The sequence below is a fragment of the Trichoderma harzianum genome (genome assembly GCF_003025095.1).
Source record: "Trichoderma harzianum CBS 226.95 unplaced genomic scaffold M431scaffold_7, whole genome shotgun sequence".
Classification (NCBI taxonomy): domain Eukaryota; kingdom Fungi; phylum Ascomycota; class Sordariomycetes; order Hypocreales; family Hypocreaceae; genus Trichoderma; species Trichoderma harzianum.
Genome location: NW_020209255.1, coordinates 835,675 through 863,153, shown reverse-complemented (window position 1 = coordinate 863,153; position 27,479 = coordinate 835,675). Strand labels below are relative to the sequence as shown.

At 49.0% G+C, this 27,479-nt stretch overlaps 9 protein-coding genes across 9 annotated transcripts; 4 read left to right on the top strand and 5 right to left on the bottom strand.

Moving 5' to 3' along the window:
- Positions 1–219: 219 nt before the first annotated feature.
- Positions 220–1,301, bottom strand: M431DRAFT_520774 (hypothetical protein). Its single transcript, XM_024920446.1, has 2 exons — positions 1,217–1,301; positions 220–1,152 (listed from the first exon to the last, which is right to left on the bottom strand). Exon 2 carries the CDS (start codon positions 976–978, stop codon positions 694–696), a length of 285 nt encoding a protein of 94 aa, XP_024773521.1. The 5' UTR covers positions 979–1,152; positions 1,217–1,301; the 3' UTR covers positions 220–693.
- A 1,452-nt stretch (positions 1,302–2,753) lies between these two features.
- M431DRAFT_144632 (hypothetical protein) lies at positions 2,754–3,652 on the bottom strand. Its single transcript, XM_024912680.1, has 2 exons — positions 3,155–3,652; positions 2,754–3,097 (listed from the first exon to the last, which is right to left on the bottom strand). Exons 1-2 carry the CDS (start codon positions 3,600–3,602, stop codon positions 2,838–2,840), a joined length of 708 nt encoding a protein of 235 aa, XP_024773520.1. The 5' UTR covers positions 3,603–3,652; the 3' UTR covers positions 2,754–2,837.
- A 1,199-nt stretch (positions 3,653–4,851) lies between these two features.
- Positions 4,852–5,340, top strand: M431DRAFT_49114 (hypothetical protein; the record flags this gene model as incomplete). The annotated part of the gene is made up of 2 exons (XM_024916876.1): positions 4,852–4,991; positions 5,070–5,340. Coding segments are annotated over 2 exons (411 nt in total), but the record flags the coding sequence as incomplete, so codon positions are not given.
- A 1,871-nt stretch (positions 5,341–7,211) lies between these two features.
- On the top strand, positions 7,212–8,896 carry M431DRAFT_87480 (hypothetical protein; the record flags this gene model as incomplete). Its single annotated transcript, XM_024923801.1, has 5 exons — positions 7,212–7,414; positions 7,483–7,660; positions 7,814–8,002; positions 8,066–8,138; positions 8,313–8,896. 5 exons carry the CDS (start codon positions 7,212–7,214, stop codon positions 8,894–8,896), a joined length of 1,227 nt encoding a protein of 408 aa, XP_024773518.1.
- A 294-nt stretch (positions 8,897–9,190) lies between these two features.
- On the top strand, positions 9,191–10,582 carry M431DRAFT_508899 (hypothetical protein). The gene is made up of 3 exons (XM_024919191.1): positions 9,191–9,489; positions 9,550–9,835; positions 9,905–10,582. The coding sequence occupies exons 1-3, from the start codon at positions 9,286–9,288 to the stop codon at positions 10,294–10,296; spliced, it is 882 nt and encodes a 293-aa protein (XP_024773517.1). The 5' UTR covers positions 9,191–9,285; the 3' UTR covers positions 10,297–10,582.
- A 977-nt stretch (positions 10,583–11,559) lies between these two features.
- M431DRAFT_87999 (hypothetical protein) lies at positions 11,560–13,613 on the top strand (the record flags this gene model as incomplete). Its single annotated transcript, XM_024923858.1, has 2 exons — positions 11,560–12,423; positions 12,483–13,613. 2 exons carry the CDS (start codon positions 11,560–11,562, stop codon positions 13,611–13,613), a joined length of 1,995 nt encoding a protein of 664 aa, XP_024773516.1.
- Positions 13,614–13,885: 272 nt separating this feature from the next.
- Positions 13,886–15,335, bottom strand: M431DRAFT_508897 (hypothetical protein). The gene has a single exon (XM_024919190.1). The coding sequence runs from the start codon at positions 15,223–15,225 to the stop codon at positions 14,146–14,148; it is 1,080 nt and encodes a 359-aa protein (XP_024773515.1). The 5' UTR covers positions 15,226–15,335; the 3' UTR covers positions 13,886–14,145.
- An 859-nt stretch (positions 15,336–16,194) lies between these two features.
- M431DRAFT_495788 (hypothetical protein) lies at positions 16,195–18,615 on the bottom strand (the record flags this gene model as incomplete). Its single annotated transcript, XM_024917417.1, has 3 exons — positions 16,195–18,254; positions 18,322–18,449; positions 18,518–18,615. The coding sequence occupies 3 exons, from the start codon at positions 18,613–18,615 to the stop codon at positions 16,195–16,197; spliced, it is 2,286 nt and encodes a 761-aa protein (XP_024773514.1).
- Positions 18,616–20,148: 1,533 nt separating this feature from the next.
- On the bottom strand, positions 20,149–27,187 carry M431DRAFT_6117 (hypothetical protein; the record flags this gene model as incomplete). The annotated part of the gene is made up of 10 exons (XM_024921578.1): positions 20,149–21,162; positions 22,018–22,731; positions 22,797–24,786; positions 24,848–25,224; positions 25,289–25,397; positions 26,571–26,615; positions 26,737–26,757; positions 26,816–26,876; positions 26,930–27,000; positions 27,057–27,187. 10 exons carry the CDS (start codon positions 27,185–27,187, stop codon positions 20,149–20,151), a joined length of 4,533 nt encoding a protein of 1,510 aa, XP_024773513.1.
- Positions 27,188–27,479: the final 292 nt, after the last annotated feature.

The window sequence follows — 27,479 nt, the reverse complement described above, 5'->3', positions numbered from 1 at the left end:
TTTGCAAATAAAAATTCTCCTATATTACACTCTTGATGGCTAAGTTAAATACTCCCTTGTGGACTAAGAACACGCGCTCTCATATCAATGTTGTTCCTCGTACCAAATGACAATAATTAGGCAGTGGAGAGGAATATTATGAGCAAGGGTGTGTGAAAGAACGATAAATTCTTGATTCACTTCCCGCGTATTCCCTCCGCCAAATGGTTAACATCCATGCAGCATTTTACGCGCGTGTATAGTCGATTCAAAAGTTTTTAGCCCAGGGATAAAATACAGAAATATCCAATTCATAACTTCTAGAGGTGTGAATCAGGTTCTAACAGTAGAGCGCAATATGTCCAGCCCCTTTCTGCAGAGCTGTAAGCCAATATATGCCTTTTCCCTATTCTTCAAATACTCGGCATCCTTCTGTAAGAGACTTTCCTGATCGGTGGAAAGTAGGCGTATGAAATACTGTTCCGCTAGTTCTGCGGGAATGTGTGACATCGTGCAGCCTTCTAGTGTCGAGCTAAGGTGAATCACGGTCTGGCAAAGGTGTATCGCGAATTCATTCACAGTTTCCAGACGCATGAATAAGGATGGTGAGTCGGCGCTCAATACTCCGAGGCAGGGTGTGTAGGGCGACTTGTGATTGATCAACTGGCGTACCTCGAGGATTGTGCTCGAAAGTTCCAATAAGCTGGACCAGTACTAGATGACGACCCCCGGAATCCAAGGGTTTGAGAAATGTATTGTCGAAGAGTAAATATCGTCCTTTGACTTTTCCGCGTGACGCTGTTGGCAGTTTTGATCCGGATTTGGCTCATCTGAGTACCACCAGACGCGGCCCCCCTCAGATTCCTCCAGCGATTGTAGCCAACAGTGAAGCTTTCGGATTATTGAATCGCAATCTCCGAAATATTCGATAATTTGAAGAGATTGAGCACTTTGGTGACAACATTTATCTACTGCGCCGAGATTTATGGTATCCTTCATCTCTATCGGACCAAGAAGTTTTGACTGGTCGCCGCGCTCAAGGAGACCGGGTATATGAGCAACAATGTCCAATAGCAGTTACCGATGGTTTTTTATCGATAATTTGTTGGTAATAGTGAACCACTGGTCTGAAGCAAGAAATGTCGCTTTCCGACTTTTTAATGCTTCGCCTAACTGTGCGACAAGAGTATCAGCATCCCGTCATAGCTGAACTGAGTTATCCGAGCTATCAACTTACAGCCCCGCATCGAAGATCTGTGTAAGCCGCTTTCGTAATGGAAGATTCCAAGGCTTCCGGGCCTGAATTCTTGATAAGATCTAGGGCCCCATTGAGATGAAAACGATATCCCTCTCCCTTGGAACCGTTGGCCAGCCACTAGGTCCTTGTCAGCGCGTGGGTTAAGGTTAGGCTTTGACCTCGTGAACTGTAGGACACATACCTCGTAAAAGAGTAAAGTTAGTGCAATTGCTATTGCACGGACTGTTCTATTTGTCTGGTTTGCCTTGGCTCCAAAACCCAGGGCCAGCTCGGAGCGAAACCGACTGAGTGCTGGAGGATAAGCTGCCAAAGGCAAGACCTTGCAATTTGCTATCACTCCTTAGCTTTCCCATAAACATTGTAGCGACGGCAAAAAGAGCAGAATCTAGAGTCTTGCTTCCAAATGCGAGTGGGAGAATTTCTCGTGCGCTACTCGACATTGGCGATTCGACATTCTAATCGATAGGAATGGTAGCCGGGTGGCACGTCACAATCCAGAGATCGGCCACAGCAGAACGATATAGATCCATAGAGCAGCCCAGAGAAGAAGGTATTGAAATTGGGGCTATCAGTTTATTGGATTGAGCACTATCATGCAATTCTTTGATAGTTGCTGTGGGTAATGTTGTGATGTCCAAATGCCGGTTTTAGAATGCGTGGCTCAGCATTTTCCTATCCGACACGCGGTGGATATTATTCACATCTCGGTGAACAAACACCGATCCTGCTGTTGGGCCGCTACACTTAATACCACTTTTAAGACATCTTGTGCAACTCGGTTGTCCAAGGTCACACTTTTGCACGTTAGAAAATTGTGAATATCGAAATGGACATCTGCGTGAATGTTGCGTGGAATTGGAGAAGAAGGGCGCACCTTAACTCGGCGCACGCTACACTGTTTGCAGCGTTTGGATGTGCCCGGAATGTTAACCATGGCCAAAAGAAGAGAGCCAATCTGGACTAAATGAGGAGTCTAGATGAGCCGGCATATGTGTCCAGTAATTTTTCATTTAAAGAATTAGTGTGGAATACTCAACATTCCTGGAGAATTGTTAGATGAAGTCTCAAAGTTCATTGAGTTTGCGGTGTCATGAATACTCTAGCGCTTATATGCTAATAGGAGGCGTCGAGTATAATATAATGATCAAACAGGGATAGTCTATTTCGGAAAGGATCAATATTCTTCCTCACATATGGAATCGCACGGTATCTCTCATTGAAATCAGAATAAGTACAACAAACCGTCGAAAAATGTATATAGACAAGGTTTTGATTAAGTCATATCTCAACATGTATAATAGTATAGTACTTTCGAGGAGCTAAGCGTAGCAGCTATTGGACTTGAAAATCCTACTGTACTCACTTCCATATAAGCGTCTCAGTTTCATTATCGAAGAATTAGGGTAGGCATTAAGGTAAGTAAAGGAAATAGTGCCAATGCTAATGTTGACATACAACTCTGTTGGAGAAATAGTCTCGATATCATGGATGGGGACTACTACATCTTGGGTGAAATAGCTCAACACTTCTCTATTACTTGTATAAAACTATACCCAGGGCTTCTATCTACTCAAAGTTATAACGACTTCTGCTCATCTGATTACACTTCGGTCTTCGGAGGTTGCTTATATATCATACACCGAACTCCGTAGTGACCGTCGCCTCCGTACATGGAATCATCTTGGATCAGTTCCCGCTCAACGCTGAATCCAAGTCGGCCATACACTCCCCACCCATGTTGAAACGCAAGAACAAAAATATCAAGTCCCAGCTTTTCCGCCTCCTTCATACCGCTCTGCACCAATAGTGTAGCGATTCCTTTTCCTTGGTTTTCGGGATGGACAGCCAAATATTCCAGCACTATTATTCGTAACGATTCAGTATCTCTCCCATATTCCAATTATCTTGCTTACCCACCAAAAAAGGTCTTCCCTTCCAGAACCTCGTTCTTCATTTTTGTAACATTGTTGTCAAGAGGATCCGTTTCGTTGTTCGCATTCAACGGAGTTGCCTCAGCGATCCGTTTGATCTCTTCTGCTTCCTCTGGCGATACTACTGGGCCCAAAGCCTCAGGCCAAGTTGGCTCACCGTCTACAGTAGTAGCATATGAATCAGGCAGGACCCAGCGAGCATATCCCACGAGCCGTCCGGTTTGAGGATCAATGGCCTTCTGATGTCGGGCAGTTGCGTGATCACTTATCAGTCTACGCGGGTAGCGTTTGGTGGTTATATCAATCTGCTTTTCCAGCGTACTGTGTTTCCATGCTAAGACCCAATTAGGATTTTGCCAAAAGGCTGATATATTGTTTCGACTCAAATCTTCGCTGTCGCTGAGGCTAACTGGAGCAAGAGTATAAGTAGCCATTTTAACGAGATGAATAATACCTGAGAGAGAGGTGCAGTCGCAGATAAAATCTGGTATAAATATTGCTGTATATATACTTCGGGGAAGATGCTGCCATATATGTGGTGGCGGCGATATTGCAATCTGTTCTCAACCTTTGAACGCGCGTTACGCTCTCTATCAGCAGAGGATTTGAGAGAACCCCGCAGGCTAGTCCAGCATTAGCTCAGCACGGAATTCCTATGTTGGATGAGTCGAGAAATATTTTGAACCAGCATTTCCATTCTAAGCTCAAATTAGGCAAAGCCGAAGTGACATGTGTCTCTATTAGCAGTAGAGTGTTATCTGGGGTTGGACACATAACCAAGTTCTTTTTATGTGATCACGGAGGCCTCTATGGAATGGGTTAACGATAGTTCCCACCAAATTGATAACAAAAGGACCATGAAAAACTTGTATGTGCTGCTTGAAATGGCACGTGGCTGATATAAATCGCAGGTATATACGCTAGGTCCAATGCTTCTAGACTGTGCGATATCTCAGGTAGGTGGAAAAAGTCCACAGTACAATAATGTGCAGCCGTTCTCATCTTGTAAGCAGTGCTTCAAATGTTCATCAGACACACACAGTATGCCATTATGTCGGATTCGCTATAGTTGAAAAAAAACCTTGTTGTTCTGGTTGCTGTATTGTTGAGAATCGTGAGATCAGGTTTGCGCTAGTTCGTATTATACTTGGAGAAACTGATGTAAGGTAAAGAGTTAAGAAGAAAATGGAAAGCATACCATCTGTGAGACTTATTGAGGATGGTTATTTATGCGGTATTACAACTCCTCATACTAAGTCTTCCCTAGCTGTCTGAGACTACAAATAGTCTTATATAGACTATGGCTGGAAATCCTTCTCCATTATATACTTACCCACAATAGGCGAATCTGGGGATAGTTTCCAGCTGATCTTCGTTGAGAATTTTGGTGCTGTTTACTTTTTCTAGTTGCGGGCTAGTATTGAACCAGACATTCTTAGAGGCGCGTTAAATAAACTTCGCTTGGGTATTGTGCATAAGACCATTGTCAGCTTATAGTGGATAGAATAAACAAAAGGGTGTCAGATATGTGTGCTTGGTAATATGTATTGCCTTTTTTGGAAATACAACTCTTGCCTTTAGCGGTGATGTCTCCATGCCTAAGTATTCTATCCAGTACTTATATCACACTTTCCCCCTCCCTTTCCTGAGTTTCTCACTAACAATAATCACAACGAATCAACTATGGCGACTTCTCATAAAAGCGAAAATAGTCTATTGTTTGAATGGCTATCAGAATATTGGCACAACCTTCTGTTTCAGCTAGATGATGAGCTTGCAATTAACACGTTTGAGAGCCGTATGGCAAAGGACGTGACCATCAAGTAAGTTGTACTGCCCGTCTTACCTGGTGCTGCATATATGTAATTGTTCCGTAGTTGCTGACTGGAACGCTATATCAGAATTAATCATGATCACGTCCCCCGCCAAGTATACTTTGAGTATATCACGGGCACTCGTGCTGCCCATGACCTGACCCTCATCAGCCAAAAGCAGCTTAAAGTGTGGGAAGCTCCTGGAGGGGGTGGCTCCATTGCTTATGAAGGGGAACTTATGTATAATGATAAGAAGACTGGAGAAAAGCAAACCGGCTCTGTTGTTATGATTGCAGATATACGCAAGGGAGACGACGGCAATTTTACAATTGTGCAATCTACAGAGATCGCCACTCGAGGCGAAGGAAAGATTAAGACTTTCACTTAGGATGCAGTGATATGCAATTGATGCATTAGTTAGAGAGACTATAATAGTATAGGAGTTGCTCTGTGGCTGTCTCGAAGGGGGGGGGGAGGGGCAGGCCCCTGTAGTTACTCGCGAGTTGCAGTATCTCCGGGAGCTTCGTACAACATATGTTCAATGTTAGCTTCTAGTGTCTGGTACGGATCATCAACATAGCGTATTATGTTGAAAACAGCCTTAACTATCGGATTTCTATGTGAAGGTGACGCAACATGCCAATCTATGTAGGTAAGGCTCATTACCGGTCTTCTGCTTGGCACAAAAATTGGCATTATGCCAGTTGCAGTTGAAGTAGATTGAATGGAGTAAGGTTAATGCTACCAAGTAACCTAAATATTCTCCTCAATTTAGTATATTTTGGCAAAGATAAACGAGTTTGGGAGAAACTTCTTCTACTACTGTTCAGGAAACATGAGGCCTGTGAGAGAGCTAAATCGCCGAGAAGATGAGCTGTTCAGATCAGACGACGCTAAAAGTAGTCTTCTGTGAATGTATTCTCTACAACTAGTGTTTGAAGACCTTTAAAGGTTTTAAAACTTTGTGAATATGCACCGGCTGCTGCAACGAGAGTCTGGTCACTGCATCAGCCTATACACCGTCCAAGTCCGTGTATAAACATTTAGGGTAGAAGTTTGATTGGAAGACACATCGTGAACGCCTGCTAAAGATGAGCCCCTTTTTATTATTGGTAGTTACGCTGTATTATCGGATAATAGATAGTACGGTAGATAAACTGGAAGGTCAGCCTGACGGCTCGACAATCCAGTAAGCCTTATTGTGGTATTCCATTATGTATTTGCTCCAATATCTAGGTGGGCTTAGGGAGTGACCATATAGAAGAATAGACTCTATCATGACCTAATACCACGTACATGGGGACCGGGATTACTGCTGTTGGATCGCATAACGGCACTGTAGTCCCACATTTGCAATATCAACACGCAGACCCCCAGGTGAGGTCGAAATATCGTGAAGTGAGTTTGGAAGAGCTTCTCTACAAGAGGTCCCTCCCACCAGTCTTAACTGGATGACTGCTCTTGTAATGGCTGCATGTATACATGTATGCCGGGAGCTACACGAGTTTAAAGAGTCCCAGGCATATAAATACAACAGCTTGCCAGACGCATGACTCATGAAATTGTTTAAGCATATACATATGCATCCGGTTGATTGCGTTAAAGAATCACGTTTGCGATGACAGGACGAGCTACTCTTCAATCTTGGTAGAACACACAATAAGCATTACTCGTACATATTCAGTCTTCTCCTATGTCCGGCAACAACGCTGTGTCTCGATGTTTCCAAACTGTTGGTCTGGTCTTACGATGTCCAAGCGCCAGTGGCTTTTCCGAGATTACCTCTCCACTTTGGCGCAAATAGATCAAGATCCATTGGCCTAAAAGACTATTTCCATCGTGAGCCCTGACAGAGCCAGGAACACAGACGAGCTGAAGAAAACTAGTGCCCGCTAGTTTAAATAGTTTGTGGCACTATTCAGGGACATTGACAGCAAAATGGATCCCGTCCAACAGTTTACAGGGGTCTTTCTCTTGAAGATTCGATCAAATCGTTGCTAGCGGGTAACAGCAAGCCAGCTACCCATCAACCCATATTCAATAGAGCTATGGGGCTCTGGCTGACTTCAGGAGATGAAGAAACTAGTGTTTTCCATCGTGAGGCGATTCCCTTTATAAGCTGTAAATGGCGTGCCGATACAAACTCTTCTCCCCAAGGCATGAGTGATCCCTCATTCATCGGGGCCTTGACATTCTTTTGAGTTCTCTTCTTCTATTTCGAAAGTTAACATGATGAACAAATTCATTGTTGGCGCGCTTGGCCTCGTTGCCGGTGTGGCCGCAACTCCAGTGGAGCTCATCGAGCGCAACGCCTGCAGAGATGACAGTCTGTACAAGTGTTTCGTTAGCAGAGAATACTCTCACTCGGCTTCTGCGTATTGCTCTGCTCTCGCTCCGGCTACGCAAACAGTCACAGTAGCAGAGCCTACGGTGTAAGTCTTTGTTTGACATACCTGATATAAGAATCGTGTAAGAATCAGGGCATTAACGTTGTAGATAGAACATCAACTCTGTGGGTCACCAGCACTGCCGCTGCCACGACCGACTTCCTCAGCTCTACAACAACCGTTTATACGGCCACGTTTCCAATTTCCACAGAAACAGATATCGAAACGGACTTTGAGACTTCCATCCAGACTGCTATCGTTACTGCAATTGCGACTGCAATTGAGACAGACGTTGTCACTGTTACCGAGACAGAAACCCAGACTGCCACTGAGACAGACACTCAGACTGCAACTCAAACTGCAACCCAGACTGCCACCCAGACTGCAACTCAGACTACAACTCAGACCGTGACAGCAACAGCAACTGTCACTAGTGGTCAGCAGCAGGCGCCGCCGCCGCCTGTCATTACCCATGCTCCATTCAAGCGTGGAAAGCCTGGGCAGCCCAAGTGTATGGCCACCAAGTGCTTCGTCTACTCTCCTGAGCGCATCACTGCCGCTTGTGATTGTATCAATGTGACGCCCAAGACGGTCACAGTCTCTCAGACAGTTCCTGCTGCGACTGTCACAGTGGTATGACCATCTTTTCCCCAATACTCCCATCTTGTTCATTGGAGATGATGCTGACTGAGATAGACTTCGACCTCGGTTATTACACCTGGCGTTACAGCACCGGCATGGCAAACTGTGGCGACAGAACTTGATAGCGGTGTTGCAACTGCCACAACCATTGTCACAGACATCATCACAGATGCTGTTACAAACACCCTGACAAACACCATCACCAACACCGTTACAAACACCGTCACTGCGACTGTCACAAACACAGTTACAGCTACTGTTACGAGCGTCGTGACGGCCACCGTGACGGCCACTGTCACAGCTACTGTCACAACCACTGTCACGGCCACTACTACCACGACCGCAACCGTCACCGTGACCCCCACGCCAGTCAACCTCATCCCCAACGGTGATTTCTCGGCCGGTCTGAGCCCATGGGTCACCTCGTCGAGCTCCTCCGGCGCTTGGACAAGCATCGGCGTGAGCAATGCAAACAGCCCCAACGGCGAATTGAACGCTTTCCATGCCACCAACATCCGCAATACTGCACCACTCATCGTTGTTAGCGCTCCCTTCAAACTGCAGGTGAAGTCCGCATATCAACTTTCTTTCATGATCGCAACCACCTCTACCGACAGGAGCTGGAAGAGCAAAGTCACGGCCTCGATTGTCTGTGGTTCGACATCGCTTGATGTCCCTAGCTTCAACCAGGCGACATCAGGTCCCGGTGCGTACTTTACAAGCACGGGCATTATCAACACTCCTGTGACAAACAGCGTATCGACTATAAACCAGTTGAACAGCTGCCAGCTGAAGGTTGGGCTCCCTATTACTTCGACGGTGCCTTCTACGTGGTACTTTGCCGATGCTGTCCTCCAGTTCGACCATGCTATTAATAGGTCGTAGAGACCACGGGAATTTCACCAGTTTACATGGACAAGTATATGAAGAGTAGCGTGCAAACATACATACCTAGACACATTCATTCGATCATATTATTCACGTACATATATGTAATAATAAAGTAGTTTATGACACCTTCCTTGAGTCCTGATTCTGTTGTGTTCCATGCATAGGTACTTGTCTTGTACATGTGTTGTGCTTGGCTCTGATTTGTTGCATGTGATTGACATGATGCTGAAACAAGACTAGAAATAAATTAAATGACATCAGTGCAAGCTTAGCCCAACTCTCCAACCTCGATATTTCGCCTCACGACTCAGCAAGACAAGATCGTTTGTGATTTAAATAAAAAATTAAAAAATTGACTGACGCCGCATTGGAAGAGTAATGCAATGCCTTTTGAACCGACACTCAGCGACGTCCTGGTCGTACGCGTCATGCTGTCCCAAACTGTGCTTCTTCCAGAGCTTGTCGGAACCATCTTGGACTACGCGGAATATTGGGCTCGATCATCTGCCAAAGCTCAGCCGAGCTTTTCCATTCATGCAGAACAAGTTGGCGATGGTGAATTCGATTTCCAAGGATCCACATTCCTGGTGAGTCTCATTAATGAGGTCATCAAAGGTCCTTAAACTCATGAGGTTACGCTTTTACAGCTGAGATCCTTTCCTATCGGGCTCACACACGACGTGATTAGAGATGAAGACGGCACCTATCAGACCGAAGGAATTGCTGCATGGCCTGTTAAAGAAGAATACGATCGAAATTCTTTCCAACAACTAATTAGAAACACTTCTATACATAGGAATCCTGTGCGGAAAATTGTCTTTCGCATCCGCAGCCACGACCAAGGATGGACCACAGACGAGAGGACAGGCCCATTTATCGATGCCAAAACTTGGTTCGAAGTTGGTCTCGAGAAATTCGACGCTAGCCATGAGTGTAAGTTCAATTTCTCAAGAGCAATGGGAACGAGGCGTCATTTGGATGTGCTAATGTCTCTTCAAACAGGTGAACGATGTCCAGATATAAAGAAACTACCAATATGCAAGCTAAGAGTAGTCGAGCCCAAACCGAAAAACTCAGTAAGCCATAATGGCGTTCCTGGGTATCACTATGCCCATTCACCTTGGAAAGGTCCACGGGAAATCCTGCGCAATAAAGTGGCCTCTAGGGAATGGACAACTTACGAGGTGACTTGGACTTGCTGGGACGTCGTCGTTCCAGGCTCGAAAGAAGCGCAGCAAGCGATGGAGGAGGGCAAAGGGCAATTGGATGGAGACGGCAAATTTGTGCGAAGTCTCAAAATGGGCGACGTGGTTACGGTGTGGGGAAGGGCGATGCATCGCGGGTGGGTGAATGTGGTTGACACGGTCGAGATAAACGTTTATTGGGCACTTTAGATGGAGTCGGAATCCAAGACATGGAGAGCTTATTCTTGCATATGCCATCAAGTGCCGATCTGTGAATGACAATACAGAGAAGTTCCGACGGAAATAACGATCTTCAAGTTAAACGTTTGTATATGAGGTGGTTGGGAATTTGAATAGCTTCAAGCTCGGGCGGCTGCCTAATCTCGTCTTACAACCGCGGAGCATCAACCTTGATGTCCATTTTCCGCGGAGGATAGTTTTCTCTTAGAGACTCATGCCGAGACATGGATCCAGCTTCTTTGAATGCCGGTTCCCTGCCTATCGGGCAATTCATCACGACACGGGGCCTCTCGGTGAGTGACGTGACTGAGAATCGAGCAGCCAATCACCCGTAAAGCCATCGCGACTGAACTGCAGCATGCACTTTCGATTGGCTCAACATATGCGTGATTCACCAGATAAATCAAGACACGTAGTAACCGCGTGTGGGTGTTAATTTGATGCCGCCTTTGCAGCTGGTACCCGTTTGGCTGCGGCAGTAGCATCAATTCCTTTCATGTTAGCTGTATGTAACTAGCGATGCAGCATGTGTTTCCTGTTACGCCCTATAACTATTATATCGAATAGTATCCTGATGCGCTCAAGGCAACAAGTGTGGTTACCTTTACCAGTAACTATACCTGGACTATATTGTAACTGCCAAATCGAGTCAACGCCGACTCAAGGGATCCGTTTCTTGAACTCTGATTTGTTCGCACGATCCGTCAACACAGCTGAGTTTAGGCTTCAGTACCACCAAGACAGTAATATATCAAGTCAAACTCGCGATAATACGAATAGATCACGGTATAAATGGCCGAAATACACGTATAGAGATATGTTTCAAAGCTTTGGTGTTGTCTGACTGGCCAGAATCGCGATGGCTGCCTAGCAAGCCTAGGAATGCCATGGCCCGGCTCGGTTTGTGGCAAGCTGAACTGCCGTACTCTCCACTATTCTTGATCATTATCCGTGTTGGTTATCCGTGTAATTGAGAGTGTGTTATAGTACCGGAAAGATATATAAACTTGTTGAATTCTCTGGTGGAAAGGTTTTGCAATCAACATCAACAACTCCAATTCACTTGAAGCTAGTGGGGACTTCGCCTTCTCAGATCGACCTCACTGCGCCAACGAAAACACAATTTGATCTTTCTCTCTAAATCTTCAATAAATGTATGTAAAACCACGGGGACTCTTTTCTCCAAATTCTGTCTACCAAAGAGAAAGAAAAGCAAGCCACTCAAAATCCACAATGTCTTCTACCGACGCAGCCATAGCCTTGGTGATCCCCAAGGAGGAGCCGTCTTCTGTTGTCACAAAACTCTACCAGCAAGGCTTCGTCCACTGGTCGCAGTTTGACTCGGAAGAAGACCACCAGGTTGCACTGGAGAAACAGATGACCCAGATGCCCATTGTCCACCGTTTTATTCACTGTGGCACTTCTTGGATCACCGAATCCTTCACCATCAACAGTCCCTTCATGCGCAAGATCCTTCTAGAGGTCCTCGAAAACTATCAAGACCTCGATCTGGAATGCGAGAACTGGACTTTCCGCTCTCCTTACATACCTCTCGTCCATCGATGGCAGCGACTGCAGGACTTTTGCCAGAGCACTTCGAACCCTGAATTGAGCAAGGCTGGCCAGCAGCTGATCGAATTTCTACTTCCCATTGTTGGCCCTTCAGTCAATTCTCTCGAGCAGACTCGCCTCACGGGAAAAGTTCAGTTTGACTTCCTCTGGCAGATCTTTCCTCCTGGAGAGCTTGTCATGACCAAGATGTACGGGCAGGACGCCATTTGCCGCGTTCTCAAGCACCACAAGGTTGAAGAAAGCTACTCCTGCCCCGCATATTGGGTCATTGATATGGAATATGTCGATTGGAACGGTGACAAATGCGGTTATACGACGATGAAGACCAAGATTGGTGGCTACGATGGCTATCGCCGAGCTCATTTGCTTCCCACCTGGCCGATTTCCTTTGATTGCGACCCGGATGCGATCAAGGCTAAAATGATTGCCCGCGGTCGTCAGTTTGAGGAGTTGAGGACATATCACTTCATGCAGTACGAAGGTCGGAAGATTGTTACGAGAGGCAATGCAAAGGAAGAAGAACCAGTAAGTCCCTGACACCATGACTCAGTTTAATGCATTCTTCTAACATCCCACACCCCTAGGCTTCCGGTCGGGTTGTTGTCGATGCTTTTGCCTACTACGCCAGCTGCAAAGTAGTCAAGCCAAACCTCCGCCCTCTCGATTCCGAAGAAAAGCCCAAGGCAGACGAATCCAGCGAAGACGAAGATGGTTACAAAGTCCGACGCCCCCGCCGCCGCTCCGACGCAAGCACCAGCAGCTCGTCCTCCGAGGAAGAAGCTGCCATTGACGAGCTCAAACTCACAGTCAAGAGTTCTGAGACGAAGTTGGAGCGCAAGGAAGATCTCACTCCTCTTACCGACGAGCAGTGCCTCCTTTGCACGCCGTGGGTCAACGGCTTCGATCTCAAGGCCAAGGAGTGGGGTTTGTTCCTCGTGGAGAAGATGAAGGATATCGTCTGGAATGATGATGCTTTCTCGAACTTGGTCCTTCCTGGTGATGAGAAAGAGCTTGCTTGGTCGTTTATCGACAACAAGAACTTTGCAAACTCAGACTTTGACGACTTTGTCACCGACAAGGGTCGCGGCATTATTATCCTTATGTTTGGTCCCCCAGGCGTTGGAAAGACGTACACGGCTGAGGCAGTGGCAGAGAAGGGCCGAGTTCCTCTGTATGCAATGAGTGCCGGCGCTCTAGGAACCAAGCCAAATGAGGTCGAAGCATCTTTAGACCGAGCTCTTGAACTCTGTCGTCTCTGGAACGCAATGCTGCTCCTCGACGAGGCAGACGTGTTTCTAAGCGCACGAAAGGAAGACACTCTCGCACGCAACGAGCTAGTCTCCATCTTCCTGACCAAGCTCGAATACTACCAGGGCATCCTCTTCTTGACCACCAACCGCGCCTCGAGCCTCGACCATGCTTTCCAGTCTCGCGTCGATCTCTTCCTTCCATACAGCGACCTCACCACGACCGCCCGCCGCCAAGTCTGGCAGAACTTCATCGAGCGTGCCGGCGGCGAGACACGATTCAAAGTTGCCGAGGAAGACTACGATCAACTTGCAGAGTTGAGGCTGAATGGGCGTGAGATCAAGAATTTAATCAAGAGCGCTCGACTGTTGAACATGAAGAGCGGACAACCTGTTACGACTGCTCGACTGGCTCAGTTGGCAGAGAAGAGAATCACGGCAATGGAGATGCTGAATGGAGAAGTGTAACTTTTGTGATTGAGACTATGGATTGATTTATGGCATTTTACGAGAGATGATTTGATGAATTTTTGGACCTTCCTTTCGCATAGCACAGAAGCAGTTTACCACGCATTCAATAAAAGATACGCATTTTATGAATCATTTAAGGGGGTAGCTATCAACATAGTAAACTATTACCAATTATGTCATTACCTACTTGGACTCTGGTTGACATTTCACATACAAGGGACCAAATCAACTACCGAAGATACTTATATATAAGCATACAAACACCTAACAGTTGTAAGAATGAAGCAACAAGGTCCACAGATTTTCGAAACAAAAGCAAAATGCTTCCAATTATATCCCCAGTTTGCAAGAGCAATATAAAGAATAACGATTCGCCAGCTACGGTAGAAAACGTCATCCAAGGTTCTCCCAACTCTCTTCATAGCCAAGTCTCAACATCAACATCAAACACCAAGAGCAAGCAAACTTGAAAGCTACCAATACTTCAACACTCTACCTAACATCTGTGAATGAACAACCCAGAAACCCATCACACGCCCCGAACCGGCAACGAATCCCTCTTCACCAGCTTCAAATCCTTCGTCAACGAATTCTTACACGTCCCCGTCACCACAAACTCATCAATGTTCCTCAACGTACAATCCGCAATCTCCATCAACGCCTCCTCCGTGAAAAACGCCTGATGCCCCGTCACAATCACATTGTGAAACGTCATCAACCGCATCAACACATCATCATGAATAATCTCCCCCGAATGGTCATCATAGAACAGCGATCCTTCACCTTCATACACATCCAGCGCAACACCCCCCAAATGCTGCGCCTTGAGAGCCCTAATCACAGCTTTCGTATCAACAAGCCCCCCTCGAGAAGTATTGATCAACATCGCACCAGGCTTCATCTTCGCAATCGCCTCCTCGTTAATAATCCTCCTCGTGCTATCCATCAAAGGACAGTGCAAGCTGATAACGTCCGACTCAGCAAGAACCTCATCAAGACCCTTATACTCCCCAACCCCCTCAAACGCCGCCGCCGGAAACGGATCGTACGCCAAAATCCGACACCCAAACCCCTTCATGATCCTCGCCGTCGCAACCCCAATCTTCCCCGTCCCGATAAACCCGACCGTCTTCCCAAACAGCGTCCGCCCCATCAGCCCGTCCAGCGCAAAGTTCCCCTCCCGCGCCCGGTTGTACGCGCGGTGCGTCTTTCGGTTCAGCGTCTGGATCAGCGCAACCGCAAACTCCGCGACGGCCTCGGGCGAATACGACGGCACGTTGGCGACCATGATGCCGGCTTTTTCGGCAGCCACGAGGTCGACATGGTTGAAGCCCGCGCAGCGCAGCAGAATCGCCTTGACGCCCTCCTTTGCCAGGGCTTCAATCACGGGTGCCGAAAGAGTGTCATTGACAAAGGCGCAGATTGCGTCTGCTCCCTTTGCGAGGATAACCGTATCTTCCTCCAGAGCGAATTCATGAAAAACAATCTCGATATCCGCCGACGCGGGACGAGTCGCAGCAGCTGCAGCACCTCTGGCAGCCGCAGCGCTACGAGCCGCCTCGATGTAGCGTTTGTCATAAGGTTTGGAGCTAAACACCGCGAGCTTCATCTTTGCGAATTGTGATTGAAATAGAAGAATTATGAGATGCAGAGAAGAAGAAGAGGAGTAAAGAGGAGTGACTGCGGACGTACGTGTTGGTACCACCTAAATAGCTTGGCAGTAGTGAGGAGGTTTTGGGCATTCATTCAATAAGGTTTCACTCGTTCTGTGGCTGATGATTCGTCGATACGTTTGCACTCTAGCTGCATGCAATAGCGTGCGGTATGAACTAACCTCGATTGTTTGATTAACGGTATGGACTTTTGCAATTACGCTTTTGTCGGCATGTGAATATGATCAACTTCCAGCAGTGATAGGGTTGGGACAAGTCCGCCAAGGTTCCGTCATACGATTGACTCTGCTCATCTTCAGAAGCACAGATCACTGAGGTAACCATTCTCAAAGCTGGGCAGTCAAAAGATTCAACAGAGTAAGGCAAACATCACAAACGTCAGCAATAGTAAACTAATCGTCTCAACTGTAGCTGCAATCGTAATGCTCTCTTCATCAATACTTCACAGGGTATCTTCGAGTCGATATCAGCAGTACCACCACCACATTGTGTGCGTCTGCTACACGAACAAAAATCTACAAGCAGGTACTGTCACATGTTCAACGAGGCTCAAATTTTGCAACATATTTTCATTCTCATCGCCCGCATTACATCTCCTTTCCCCTATATCTGGCAATCCGTGCACTTGTGAGCCTCTCCTCGTCACCGAGACTACTTCCCCCGTAAGCATTTCCCAGGACAAAATCATATGACATTGCAAGCAAAGAGCGGTCCTTAGAACCCATAACCCCTTGGGTCCTGTAAACTCGGCCTTCATAGCTCCAAGAAAAAGTCATACTAGTAATAATAATAAAAATGTAGTTTGTTTTTTGACTGCACAAATTATAACACGGAATGCCGTTCTGCTTTTGATAGTTGAGAGTTGCCATTAGAAGCAGAGTTCACTATCGTGATCATGCGGCAACCTATGGCCGGCCAAAGGCAGCACCCCGACCAGCGGCACCTGGAGGCATGCCACGGGCCTCAAAAGGAGATCCACCAAAAGGCTCTGGTGGTCCGGGGGGTCCATTGAATCCACCGAGTCCAGGAGGCATGAACCCATGAGGCGGTCCGTTGAAGAAGCCAGGAGGAGGAGGAGGAGGCATGTTGCGTGGAGGCATGCCAGCCATTGCATCTGGGGGCGGCATGCCACCAGGAGGGAAGTTGGGGGGAAACATGTGAGGCATGGGAACGTTGCGGTTTAAGCCACCGGGCAATCCAGGAGGAGGCATCATGGGGCCTCGCTGCTGTGGTGGCGGTATCTGTCCTCCGCTGGTCATCCAGCTGGGTGGCATCTGATCCAGCCCAGGAGGGGGAGGAGGTCGTTGCAAAATCTGAGTGGGCTGGCCGAGACGGGAATCGCGTTCGGCGTTGTGGAAAGACTCTTCCATGGGAAAGCCAGGAGGCGGCTGGGGGCGCATCTGGCGTTGCTGCACTCCCCGATTCTCTCTTGGCGAGAAGTCCGACTCTTGCATCGGCATTTGCTTCTGCTGCTGGGGCTGGGGCATGCTTAGCGGAGCACTGGGCCCCATTCGCATGAGATTCATCAAAAACTCGGTATTGTTGTTGTTGCGAGCCTGGTCAGGGATTCCTGAGCCCTGGCTAGAGATACGCTGGTGGTGCCCCGCGAGATCTTGGAGAAGTTGGTCTGGCCGAGCAGACTGTTGCTGTGGTCGAGGTGCAAGGATTTCTTGAACATGTTGCGGTGGCGGCGGGCGGCCAATGCCGCCGTTGATTCTATCGCCACCGTATTGTTGGAATGGCTCTGGGGATGCGAGGTTGCTCTTTTTCGACATGTCTGGAAGATTTCCTTGAGGTGGTGGGGCAGCAAATGGTGAGTGAGCCGGAGGGGTGGCACTCATGCTCTGCTTCTGAAGCTTCAGCAGTAGCTGCTGGAAAGCCTGTTTCTCTTCTTCTTGAGGAGGAGGAGCCATTCCTGCGAGCGGTCCTAGTCCCGGGGGGAACTGAGAAGGTGCAGGCGGCACGCTCGTCGACAGTTCTACTCTGCCTCGTGGTTCTTCTTGGGGTTGGTGGAAGAAGGACGTGAACCTTGATGACTTGCCCACGGTCTTGGGCCTGGCAGCTGCATCGTTTACTTCGCTGGGTGGGGAGTTGGGCTCTAGAGGTCCCTGTGCTTGCATACCGCCAAAGGCAAGGAAGAATTTGTCAGGGGCAACTTCGATAGCAGTAGGCTGGTGAGGTTGAAACCTCTCAGTCTCAACAGCAGGTTCAGGAGCCGCTGCTGCTGCAGCTGGGCGCTCTGGAGCATCACCGCCTCCTTTGCCTTTCTTCATCTGCTCCATCCACTTCTGGAAGTCTTGCTGGGTGTGTGCCTCGCGGAGTGCCTCGGCAGGCTCGTCGAACCATTCGGGCTCACGCTCAACACGCTGTTCGCGGTCGCGAGCCCATCGCCTGTCGGGTGCCCTGCCATTGGTACGGTCATCCGCAGTTTCAGTAGTATCTCGGTCTCTCCAACTCTTGGTTCGGTCTCGTTCTTTTCGCTCGGCCGCAGGGGACTCTGTCGGCATTGACTCTGCCTTGTGCCAAGAGTCCACTTTGCTCCTCCCAGCGCCGTTGCGTGCTCGAGTGTCATTTTCAGCTTCCTTGTTGTCTCGAACAAAGGTATCAAAGGGCCTTGTTGGGCGGTCGCGAGTGGCATCGCGATCGTTCTCTCGCAGGGGCTTCTTCTCATCTCGAAAGTTTCCACCCATGCGGCCGTGGAAACGCTCGGCACCCTCAGCACCAAAGCTTTTGCGGGGCTTGACTGTGCTCCAGCCATCGTTATCTAGGTCGTTTTCTCCGCGGCGACGAACAGCATTGGGTGCGCGCAGACGGTCGCCGTCGGCTTCGCTGTTTCGATTGCGCAAGGCGAACCGACCTGCGGGGTCGGCGTCTTTGGTCGGTTTTTCACCATCAAGCGTCTTGCCACCTCGGCCAGATGAAGCAAATGCCATCCGAGGAGGAGCAAAGACAATGTCATCGGGATCTTGAAGAGTTACATTGTTAGCAACAGATAGCTATCCACAGCACGAGTATTATAAGATGGAACCAACTTGTACTGGTCCGCGAGGTGTGGTTGATGCCTGGGCGGCGGTTTGTCTGGTCAAGAAGCGGATTGTCCAGGGACCGAGGTCGATCGTTGACCGGTTTGTTCTGCGCTCGAGTCTGGTCTGGGGGTGCCCTGCATTATGTTAATACCAGTACAAAGCAACCACTGAAGCCATTCAGCGAGCCTCGAATTGTGCTCACCCCATCCATTCCTCTGCGGGAGGCAGTTTCTCAGGTTTGATGCATAGCGGCGACTCCCTCAAGAAGAGCAGATGCTCTGCAGTGTATCGAATGGCCATAGCAAGGCGGCGAATGCGCGACGCTCATCCGGCGAATATCTCGACTAAATCACTGGACAAAATGGTTGAACCCTTTAGATAATTGGCCGAGAGCCGGAAGGGGGGAGATTAGAGCCTAAGCGTCGACGAGGGTTATTGAGTAGTAGTAGTTCGATTTGGTGGGGTGATGTAACGTGCGTCAATGGACGAGCTCTGCAAAGGGTCGCAAGTTGTAGATGCCGCACACGAGCAGATGCTTGATGGCCAAGGGAGCTTTTATAGTTGTTAGGTGTAGGCAGTGACCATAAAGGACGCGTTGCAATTTCGAGGAGGGAGAGCCGACCACGGAGCTTGACAAGCAGCTGGGGCCAGCCAACCCAAAGGCAAGACCGAAGAAGAGATTGAACGAAGAGAGTAAAAGACTTTCCCGCAAAAAGAGGAACAAGAAAAAAAGACTTGGCGGATAGTAGCACTAGAAGGGACGAAAGACGAGAGGAGAAGAGGGAAAAGGGTCAATTATGAGTGTAGCTTCAGCCGTGCGTTGTGCGTGTGCGTGTGCGGTGCGTGCGCGGGGAAGGTTTGGGTGGTCGGGCGGGAAAAAAGAAGACGCTGGATCACGAGGACTGAGCGAGAGATGTTGAGAGGTTGATTTTCGCGCGGACGAGTATCGATATTCGGGACGATTCGAGAGGGAGAGAGGATTTGAAAGGCGGTCGGTTGGAGAGGAGGTGGAAATTGGTGATGGTGATGGGAGCAGATTGCGTTTTTGGTGGGGACCTGATTTGGGAGAAGGACTATGGGAATTATTCGGTACATGGAGGTAGGAGAGTCAACGAGATTACGGAGGCGGCTAGCAGCGTCTTTCAGTGGCACACCAGGGCTTCTCAGTGGAGGGGGCGGGCAAGCGAGCGGTGGTCAGGCTGCCTGGAGCTTTGAAGCCTAAAGTCGCACGTCGCCGCTGTGGGAATGGAGGCAGGACGGCTGGAATTTGGGTGCAGCAATTATGGATGAATATGAACACAAAGACAGGGCGAAATAGAATAAAATGGAAGCAGGCAATGCATCCAACAAAGAGAAATGCCCAATACGAAGCACGTTGTTTCATTCTTTGTTTGGTGTTGGTTGTAGGCGCTTACCCACAGCTGGGCAGCTGAGTTTCAGTTGAGACTTAAGAACCTTCCAGACCTTATCAGGACATGTAGAGGACAACTTTCAAATTCACATGGAACCTTGTCATGATCAAAGAGTCGGGGTAAAGTAGTTCGAAAGCAAGATGAAATATCGCTATAATTCATTTTCATCATAACCACTCGTCCTAATATTCAATGTGCCAATTCAATCCCAAACAATCAAGCATCATCCTAGGGTAAGGTAACCTCACCCTCATCATCGCCATCCAATTAAAAGGAACCCCAATACAGTACCCTCCACACTTTTTTCCCTCGCACTCACAACTCTAACTAATAAAGACCTCCATGTCACACGAAAAACTTCCCCCAATAGCCTACTCCCAAACATACCCTCCAACTTTGCCTCTTCCTCCCAATAACTCTTCTACACTCTCGCCACCACCGCAGGCACCTCCTCCTCCAGCGGCAAAATGTGCGGCAGCGGCCCGACAGGCGTGATGCTAAACGGGTTGATCTGCGTATGACTCCGCGTGTAATGCCACTTAATATGATCAAACTGCGTCGTCTCCTTAAACGCCGGCAGGCTCCAGTACAAGTTGCGCATCCACCTGTGCAGGCGAGGATACCCGCTGCGAATGTCGCGGATGTTGCACTTAAAGTGCTGCACGTACACGGGGTCGAAGCGCACCAGCGTCACGTACAGCCGGATGTCTGCCTCGGTGATGTCCTTGCCAAAGTAGTAAGGCCCCTCGGTCTGCGAGGCGAGATGCTTCTCTGCGCGGTCGAGAGCCTCGAACAGGGCGACGACGGCTGTCTCGTAGGCTTGGGAGCTGGTGGCGAAGCCGGCCCTGTAGACCCCGTTGTTGATGAGGTTGTACGTCCACTCGTTGGTCTCTTCGATCTGGCTCTTGAGATTCTCTGGGTAGAGAACAATGGAGCGGTACTTTTCCTCAATCAAGTCGTCAAACTCTGTTCCTAGCATCCGGATAATCTCGCTGCTCTCATTGTTGACAATCTGCCTCGTCTTCTTGTCATACAACACCGGAACAGTAAATCGCCCAGTGTAGTCCTTGTTCGACTCAAAGTACACATCCCGGATATGCGTAAAGCCCTCGTGAAGGGGATCAGGAATAACGTTCTCGCCGGGGATATCATTGTCCTCCTTGGTGGCAAATCGCCACCCCTTCTGCTCCAGATGCCAGTGCACCACGGAGAAGGAAATAATGTCCTCGAGGCCCTTGAGTTTTCTGGTGATCAAAGTTCGGTGCGCCCATGGGCAGGCGTAGCTGACGTAGAGATGATACCTCCCCTTTTCGGGAGGAAACTCGGCACCGGCCTCGCGGGAGATCCAGTTGCGGAACGAGCTGACTTGACGCTTGAACTCGCCAGTTGTGTCGCCGGGCTTGACCCAGTCGGTGATTTTGCCCTCGTTGGAAGCCTGCAATTATTGGATACAAGTGTTAGGATTGATATTCAATTCAAATATCCAATGGCAAGGGGAAACCATTAGGTACTAACCATTCTGATTTGAATTGGAAACTGTAGTGGCAAAGCTCGTGTAATACTGTTCGTCTTTCGCAAACTTCCAAACCCAGTTGCACTATTAGACAACGTCGAATATGCCAATGTTTTCGCAAACTGCTTGTGATTATTGTTGAACAAAACCCCAAAAGATCTGGTTCTCAAATGTTGTTGAATTGCTCTCATTTAGTGTCTGAATGCCTTCTCCTCACCACTCGGGGAGCCAGAAGGTCTATATATACACAAAACATTCTTCACAGTATCATCGACAACGCCAAGCGTCGCCCCCTCAAGCCCACCTTCGAGATCCTTCAGCTTAACCCGTTAGCGTTCCAGTGGTTACGATAGCCTATGTGACTGTGTTCTGACTTAAGCATTGCTAAAGGTTCGGGCGTCGCTCCTACGTTACTAATAACATCCAATGGCATCCACCCACCTCGTCATTCCAAATCCCTCTTCGTCGGAACAAAACTTAGCGCGCTTTCTAATTGTGACGTAACAGCGCCCACGGGCGTTAGCGCCTTCATCACTCAGCCATTCTGCGTCTTTAGTCATCACGACAATTGTTCTTACGGGCCCCTGCTATTCAAGGAATGGAGTGCCGGGTGCCCAAAGCATACTGATGTATACGGAAGCAAACTGATATCACCAGAGTGGGATTGATATATCCATAAAGGCTATTCATTTCTGTTCCAAATATCTACTCATGTGGTGACTACTTATGAACCGCGCCGAGTCTATTTAATTCCAATAAAACTAATCAAATATTTACCTTAATGTATGGAACCTCCACGTCCTCTTCGTCCAAATCCTCAGCTACCATCTCAAAGATCAGCTCCTTCTGGTGAGAAGGAATGGGCTTCTTGGAAATGGTTTCTACCAGTTCGCTGAGCTTGAGTGCGTAGCGGTCCTTGAGCTTGGACGGAGGGAAGAAGCTTGCATACAGCAGGCTGACGCCAGAGCTGAGCATGCTGATACTGAGGCCCTTCTTCTCAAAGTAGTCGAGAAGCTCCTTGAGCGTGATGTTTTCGACCTCGAACCGGTCCCAAATCTTGTCCAGCTTGACCTTGCCATCAGGCCCCTTGTATTCAACCTTGGGACTAGCAATGGGCTCGCCGAATCCAAAGAATGGCAGAGCCAGGTTGATGAAGCCGTTCTTGTACTGCTCGATATCATCCTTGCCATCGATGATCTTGTAGAGCTCCAAGACAACCAAGCCAGTAACGAGGGCCGTTGTCGTGGCGATGGCGGGGATGATCTTGCCCGCAATAAACTTGGTCTTGTGTCTGTCAGCAGGCTCAATCTTGTAGTTCTCGGCCCTCAGGTTGCTGCAGGCCGTGATGAAGTCAATGTGGTGGTTGGTGTCGTCGTCCTTTTCGAACTCGACAGGCTGCAGCTGGAAGCCTGCAAGAGTGCTTGCCGACGGGAGGCTGGCAGAGAGGGTTGTGAGCTCATCCGTGTCATCGAAGCTGCTGGCGTTGGGATCCTAAAATAGAGTTAGTACTATTGAGATATAACACACTTAGGCTTTTAGAAAGAAAGCGGGCTTACGGGTTCCTTGTCATCTGCCTGGATCTTGACGTTTGAGTCAGGGGTGAAGTCAGGCACAATGACATTCTCCAGCTCCTTCAAGTAAATCGACTTGTCGGTGCCGGGCGACTTGATGTTAAAGTTGAACGCATGAAGGTTCGCGGCAGCCACGATAAATCCGAAGTGAGTCGGGTTGTTGGGGTCGAACTTGAGGGCATCTGGAGCCCTCTTCGGACCAGACCAGAAGGGAGTGCCGCCCGAGGTCACCGAGTCCTTGGGGAAGTTGTACAACAGCTGCTGGACCTTGTTTGCAAACTCCGTCTCAAAGAGGAGACGAGCCCAGGCAATGCAGTCCTCAAAGGTCCGGGGTCGCTCGGTGGTAAGGTAGTTGCGGATCGTCTCCAGGGTTTCCTTCTGGTTGCCGCCTTGCTTCAGAGTGGCCTCGATGAAGTTGGGCTGAGTCAGATAAAGGTTCACAGTCTGGGGAGCTTTGACGAAGCACTTCTCAAACATGTACTCCTTAGCCCAGGCAATAGTATGGTCAATCTTGTTGGGGAAGCTTCGGATTGTGCACATGGGGAACTCCTTCTCCGGGGGGTCTTGGGAAGAAGAGTAAGACTCTGTCAAATGGGGCAGGACAACTTGCGTGTTGCCCTTGGTGCCCAGAGTTCCGCTCTCCAGCAGCGGCTTTCGGAAGAAGACGCATCTTCGGTCAACGTAGGTTCTCGCTTCGACATTGTCCAGGGCGTTGGTGACTCCATCCAGGCTACGCCAAAACTCCTCATTGAAGACATGCTCAGTCTCGGGACTAACGCGCTCTCGCAAAGTCTCAATGTGGCCTTCAAGCTCTGGGTTCATTCGCTGCACGGCCCTGGCAGCGCAGTCGCTCTTCATGCTGCCGACATCAGCGGCTCGGAAAAGGAACTGTCGGTTGAGGTTGCTCTTCTCGATGGAGTCCATATCGGTGACGTAAATCTTGCCCTTGGGTCCTGTGCCCAAGCCAATCATGGCCCAGTTCTTTAGCATCTCACAACCAATGGCACCCGCACCAACGAGGAATTGCTTGAGATTGGCAATCTTCTCCTGGTACTCGGTTCCAAAAACAGCAATCTGACCGTCGTAACGGCTACCGATGGGCTTGCACAGCTCGGGGCTTCGCTTGGTAGAAGTAGGGAGGGACTCGAGGGAATCAAAGTACATCCATTGTTGGATGGGGTTGAACTTGCCAGACACAGCCTTGAGAACCTCCTGAGCGGCGATACCGCCAAAAAGCGCTGCCATCGGGCTAAGGTCACCAAGAGCTTGGAAACTCAACTCCTTCAGAAGCTTCTCGTCAATATCGATTTCGAGTTTCTCATCGGCGGCAAACGTCTTGGCGGCCTCGAGAACGACAATGGCGTCTTTCTCGTCCATGGGGTTGGGAAGTCGTCCATTGGCGACTTGGAACGCATGGAGGGCCTGGAATCCAAGATGAAGCTGCTGGGGTCGATCGAACTTGGCGTAGTCGGAAATGAGGAACTCTGGCTCCTTCAGGGCGGCTGTGAAGCTCTTGAAATCGACGACCTTGGGCATCTTGACCTGCTGATAAGTTCCTCCACGCTGGTACTGTCCGAGGCCGGACACATCACCAATGGAGAAGGTGTACGGACCCTTAACCGTAATCTTACGCGGCTCGCATTCATTCAACGCCTCCATGCCCTCAACTTCGGAAAATGTGACGTAGTCGCCATCTTCTAAACCGTGGCGAGTCTCATCGAGTGCCGACACCAGACCCTCTTCGTCGATGCCAGCAACGATACCGCTCAAGGCGGCCTCGCCGTTCTGATCGATAATGGTAAACTTATCACCAAAGTCACAGAAGATGGAGCCAAAGAGGCCGAATGTGTCGACAATGACAACGTAAATGCCCTTGGAGTGGCAGTAGTCGCCCACAGCTTTTTGTGTCGAGATGGGCGCATTGGTCAGCACCACAACCTGATACTTGTCGAATTGGGCGAAGTTGTCCTCAATGCTGCAATTTGTGATTAGTTATGCTCTCCTGAAAACGAAATCTGAGACTTTGGTGGCCATACCTAGGAGACTGGTGAACCTTGACGGGGGTATAAGCGTTGAGCTCTGCGACGTGCGGGGCCGTGACTTCATCTCTGGGCTTGCCGACATCCTTGGGAGTCAAGAAGAACTGGGCTGAGAGATCGGCAATCTGGACCGGGGCAGGGTCGTAGACAGTCAAACTCTTGACACCGGCCAAGGCAATGTTCTTTGCAATCTCGACACCGAGACCCTTGAGACCAACGACGAGGACGTTGGAGGCGCCCATGCGGCGCATGGCTTCGTGTCCTAAGACATAGAGCTGTCGGCTGTATAGAGACTCATCGATTTCTGTAGTTCCGACGACGGATTCATCGACTTGCATGCGGGTTGCAAGATCGACCTCGGGAAGCTTGGCGGCCTGTTGGTTTGAAGCCGACGGTCAGTTTCGCGCCTTTCTCGGAGGGAACCATCTATCAACCTACAGCCATGGTTCTCTTGAGGTTCTGTTGAGACTCCCCTTCAGAGAGCCTTCGCTTCGCCAGCGTTCCGGGGCTGGGCTGTGACGAAATCTTGGATATGGTGATCCAGCACCTAGGTCGAGCGTGACCTCACCCAGATGCTGCTGATAAAGAGGGGTGACGGTGGCTAGAGAAGAAGCCTGCTGCGTGTCTGGCGGTGCGAGAGAAGAGTCGTTTGGCTTGGTGGAAGACGGCGGTGATTCTCTTGTCGACAAAGGACAAGAAGAAGAGCGTTGGAAGAGAAGAAGTTGGTTTGTAATGAGCAGGATTCAGAAGTGCTGGCTTGCACTGGACATGACAGGCTCCAGTTCTTTCTGATGAGGTAATGTGGCTAATCGTGCCACTGTAATACTGTGCTAGCAGCAGCGACGGGAGTTTGGCAGCTGTTGCCCTGCTGCTGACAGAGGGGTACAAGCACAAGGGATCCATCTGGGTACTACTATAGGTACAAGGCAGAAGTACCGAGAAGAGGGGCAGCAAAAGCTGAGGCAACACGGGCGGGGCAACAAGGCGGGGCACTGAGGCTGTGATTGGCTAAGACGGCCAGCTCTTAGAAATAGCTCGAGGTACCTGCTTTGGAACCGGTCAGAGCGCCATGGAAGCTCGAGCGTTTTTTCAGGGACGGACCGGATAGCTTCAACGGTTTTGATACAGAGGGAATGTATAGGGGAAGAGTCAGGATTTACAGTGTATAAATGAGCTGAACGGCGACAAGGTGCTGGGCTTGTGCGTAGAGCTTCCGATGGGTCCGGCTGCTTAGCAGTATAGAGAGAATGGAAGCTGTCATTTAGAGTGCTGTTGTCCGTCGTTCCGTGGTTGACAGCTGGATACGATTGAACATAAAGAGTTGGACCGTTGGGCCGGGCGATATCATCAGTCGATTTTAAGCAGGTTCGTAGATACTTCAAGTTTATCTTCTACTGCCTCTAGGTGCATGTATGTAGTTGTGCCAGCGTGCTGGGCTACACGATGCATGAATACGGCATCAAGTCACGGGAGACGAATGGCAAGAAAATTGATCTTCTGAGAAGAGCACAAGACAATCTTGAATCTCTAGAACTATCCTGTGTTTGATATATCCAAAAAATGGCTCTGTCCAAAATTATACTTTTTAAATGTCGCGGTTCGTACATGCATCGCCAATTTATTTCTTTGGAATGATTCGCTTCAGATGAACGTCGCTACCAACAATGTCAGATGTCACGTTCGTAGAAAATACTACATATAGATACTCAATTCGACTTACAAGATGAGGTCAGAGTTGGCAGGGATAAGATCGCCGCCAACAGACCTAGAAGAATGTTAGCATGCTCATGCAATCTTCGTTTTGTTGTACCATATTTCGTCATTGGGCAGGCCAATTCGTCTGGATTCGTTTCTTGACCGTCGTAGTAAAAATTTGATCGGCTTACCTGTTGCCATAAGCGAGGTGGCTATTACGAACCATGTTAGTAAGACGTCCAAACATTGAATACGACCATATGTGCGTACCTGGGAATATCGAGTCTGGCCTTCTCGCCGAGCTTCATGGTAACAACGCCCTCGTCCCAACCTGCGCAATATTGTCAATGTAAGACCTACGTGGAATCAGTGGATAAACTGTACCCGCGATGACTTGTCCAACACCAATCTGACAGCTAAAGCCTTCGCCCGGCCGGTCGTAAGAAGAGTCGAACCTAATATCGCACATAAGTAAAAACACCAACGAACAGTGTATGGCATTGTCACTCACTTCTTTCCCTTGTTGTCCGGCTGGGAGGTGTCCTTCAGCCAGCCGGTATAGCCCATGATAACGGTGTCCTTCGCCTTGGGCAAGTCGCCGGAGCCTTCTTCGAGGATAGTCTTGGTGAGTTGGTTGGCCATTGTAGCAAAAAGTGGTATAATCAATGATGTTGTAAAATGCTGGTCAAATTTCGACTGGTAGGGAGACAAGAGGGGAGCTCTGTAGCTTTATGTCCGCAAATAAATTGACCCCCTCCATGGGAAACTGGTAAGGAGGCATTTCAGCGGGGTAAAAGTCAAGTCCTTCTTACGAGCTGATCCACGATGACGACTTTGGCGCAAGGATGGGAGGGGAGCAGTGCCACGTTGCTATCCCTAAATTGTCATACGGAATCCAGTTGTCCAGTTACCTCTCGCATCCACAGAGTATTGC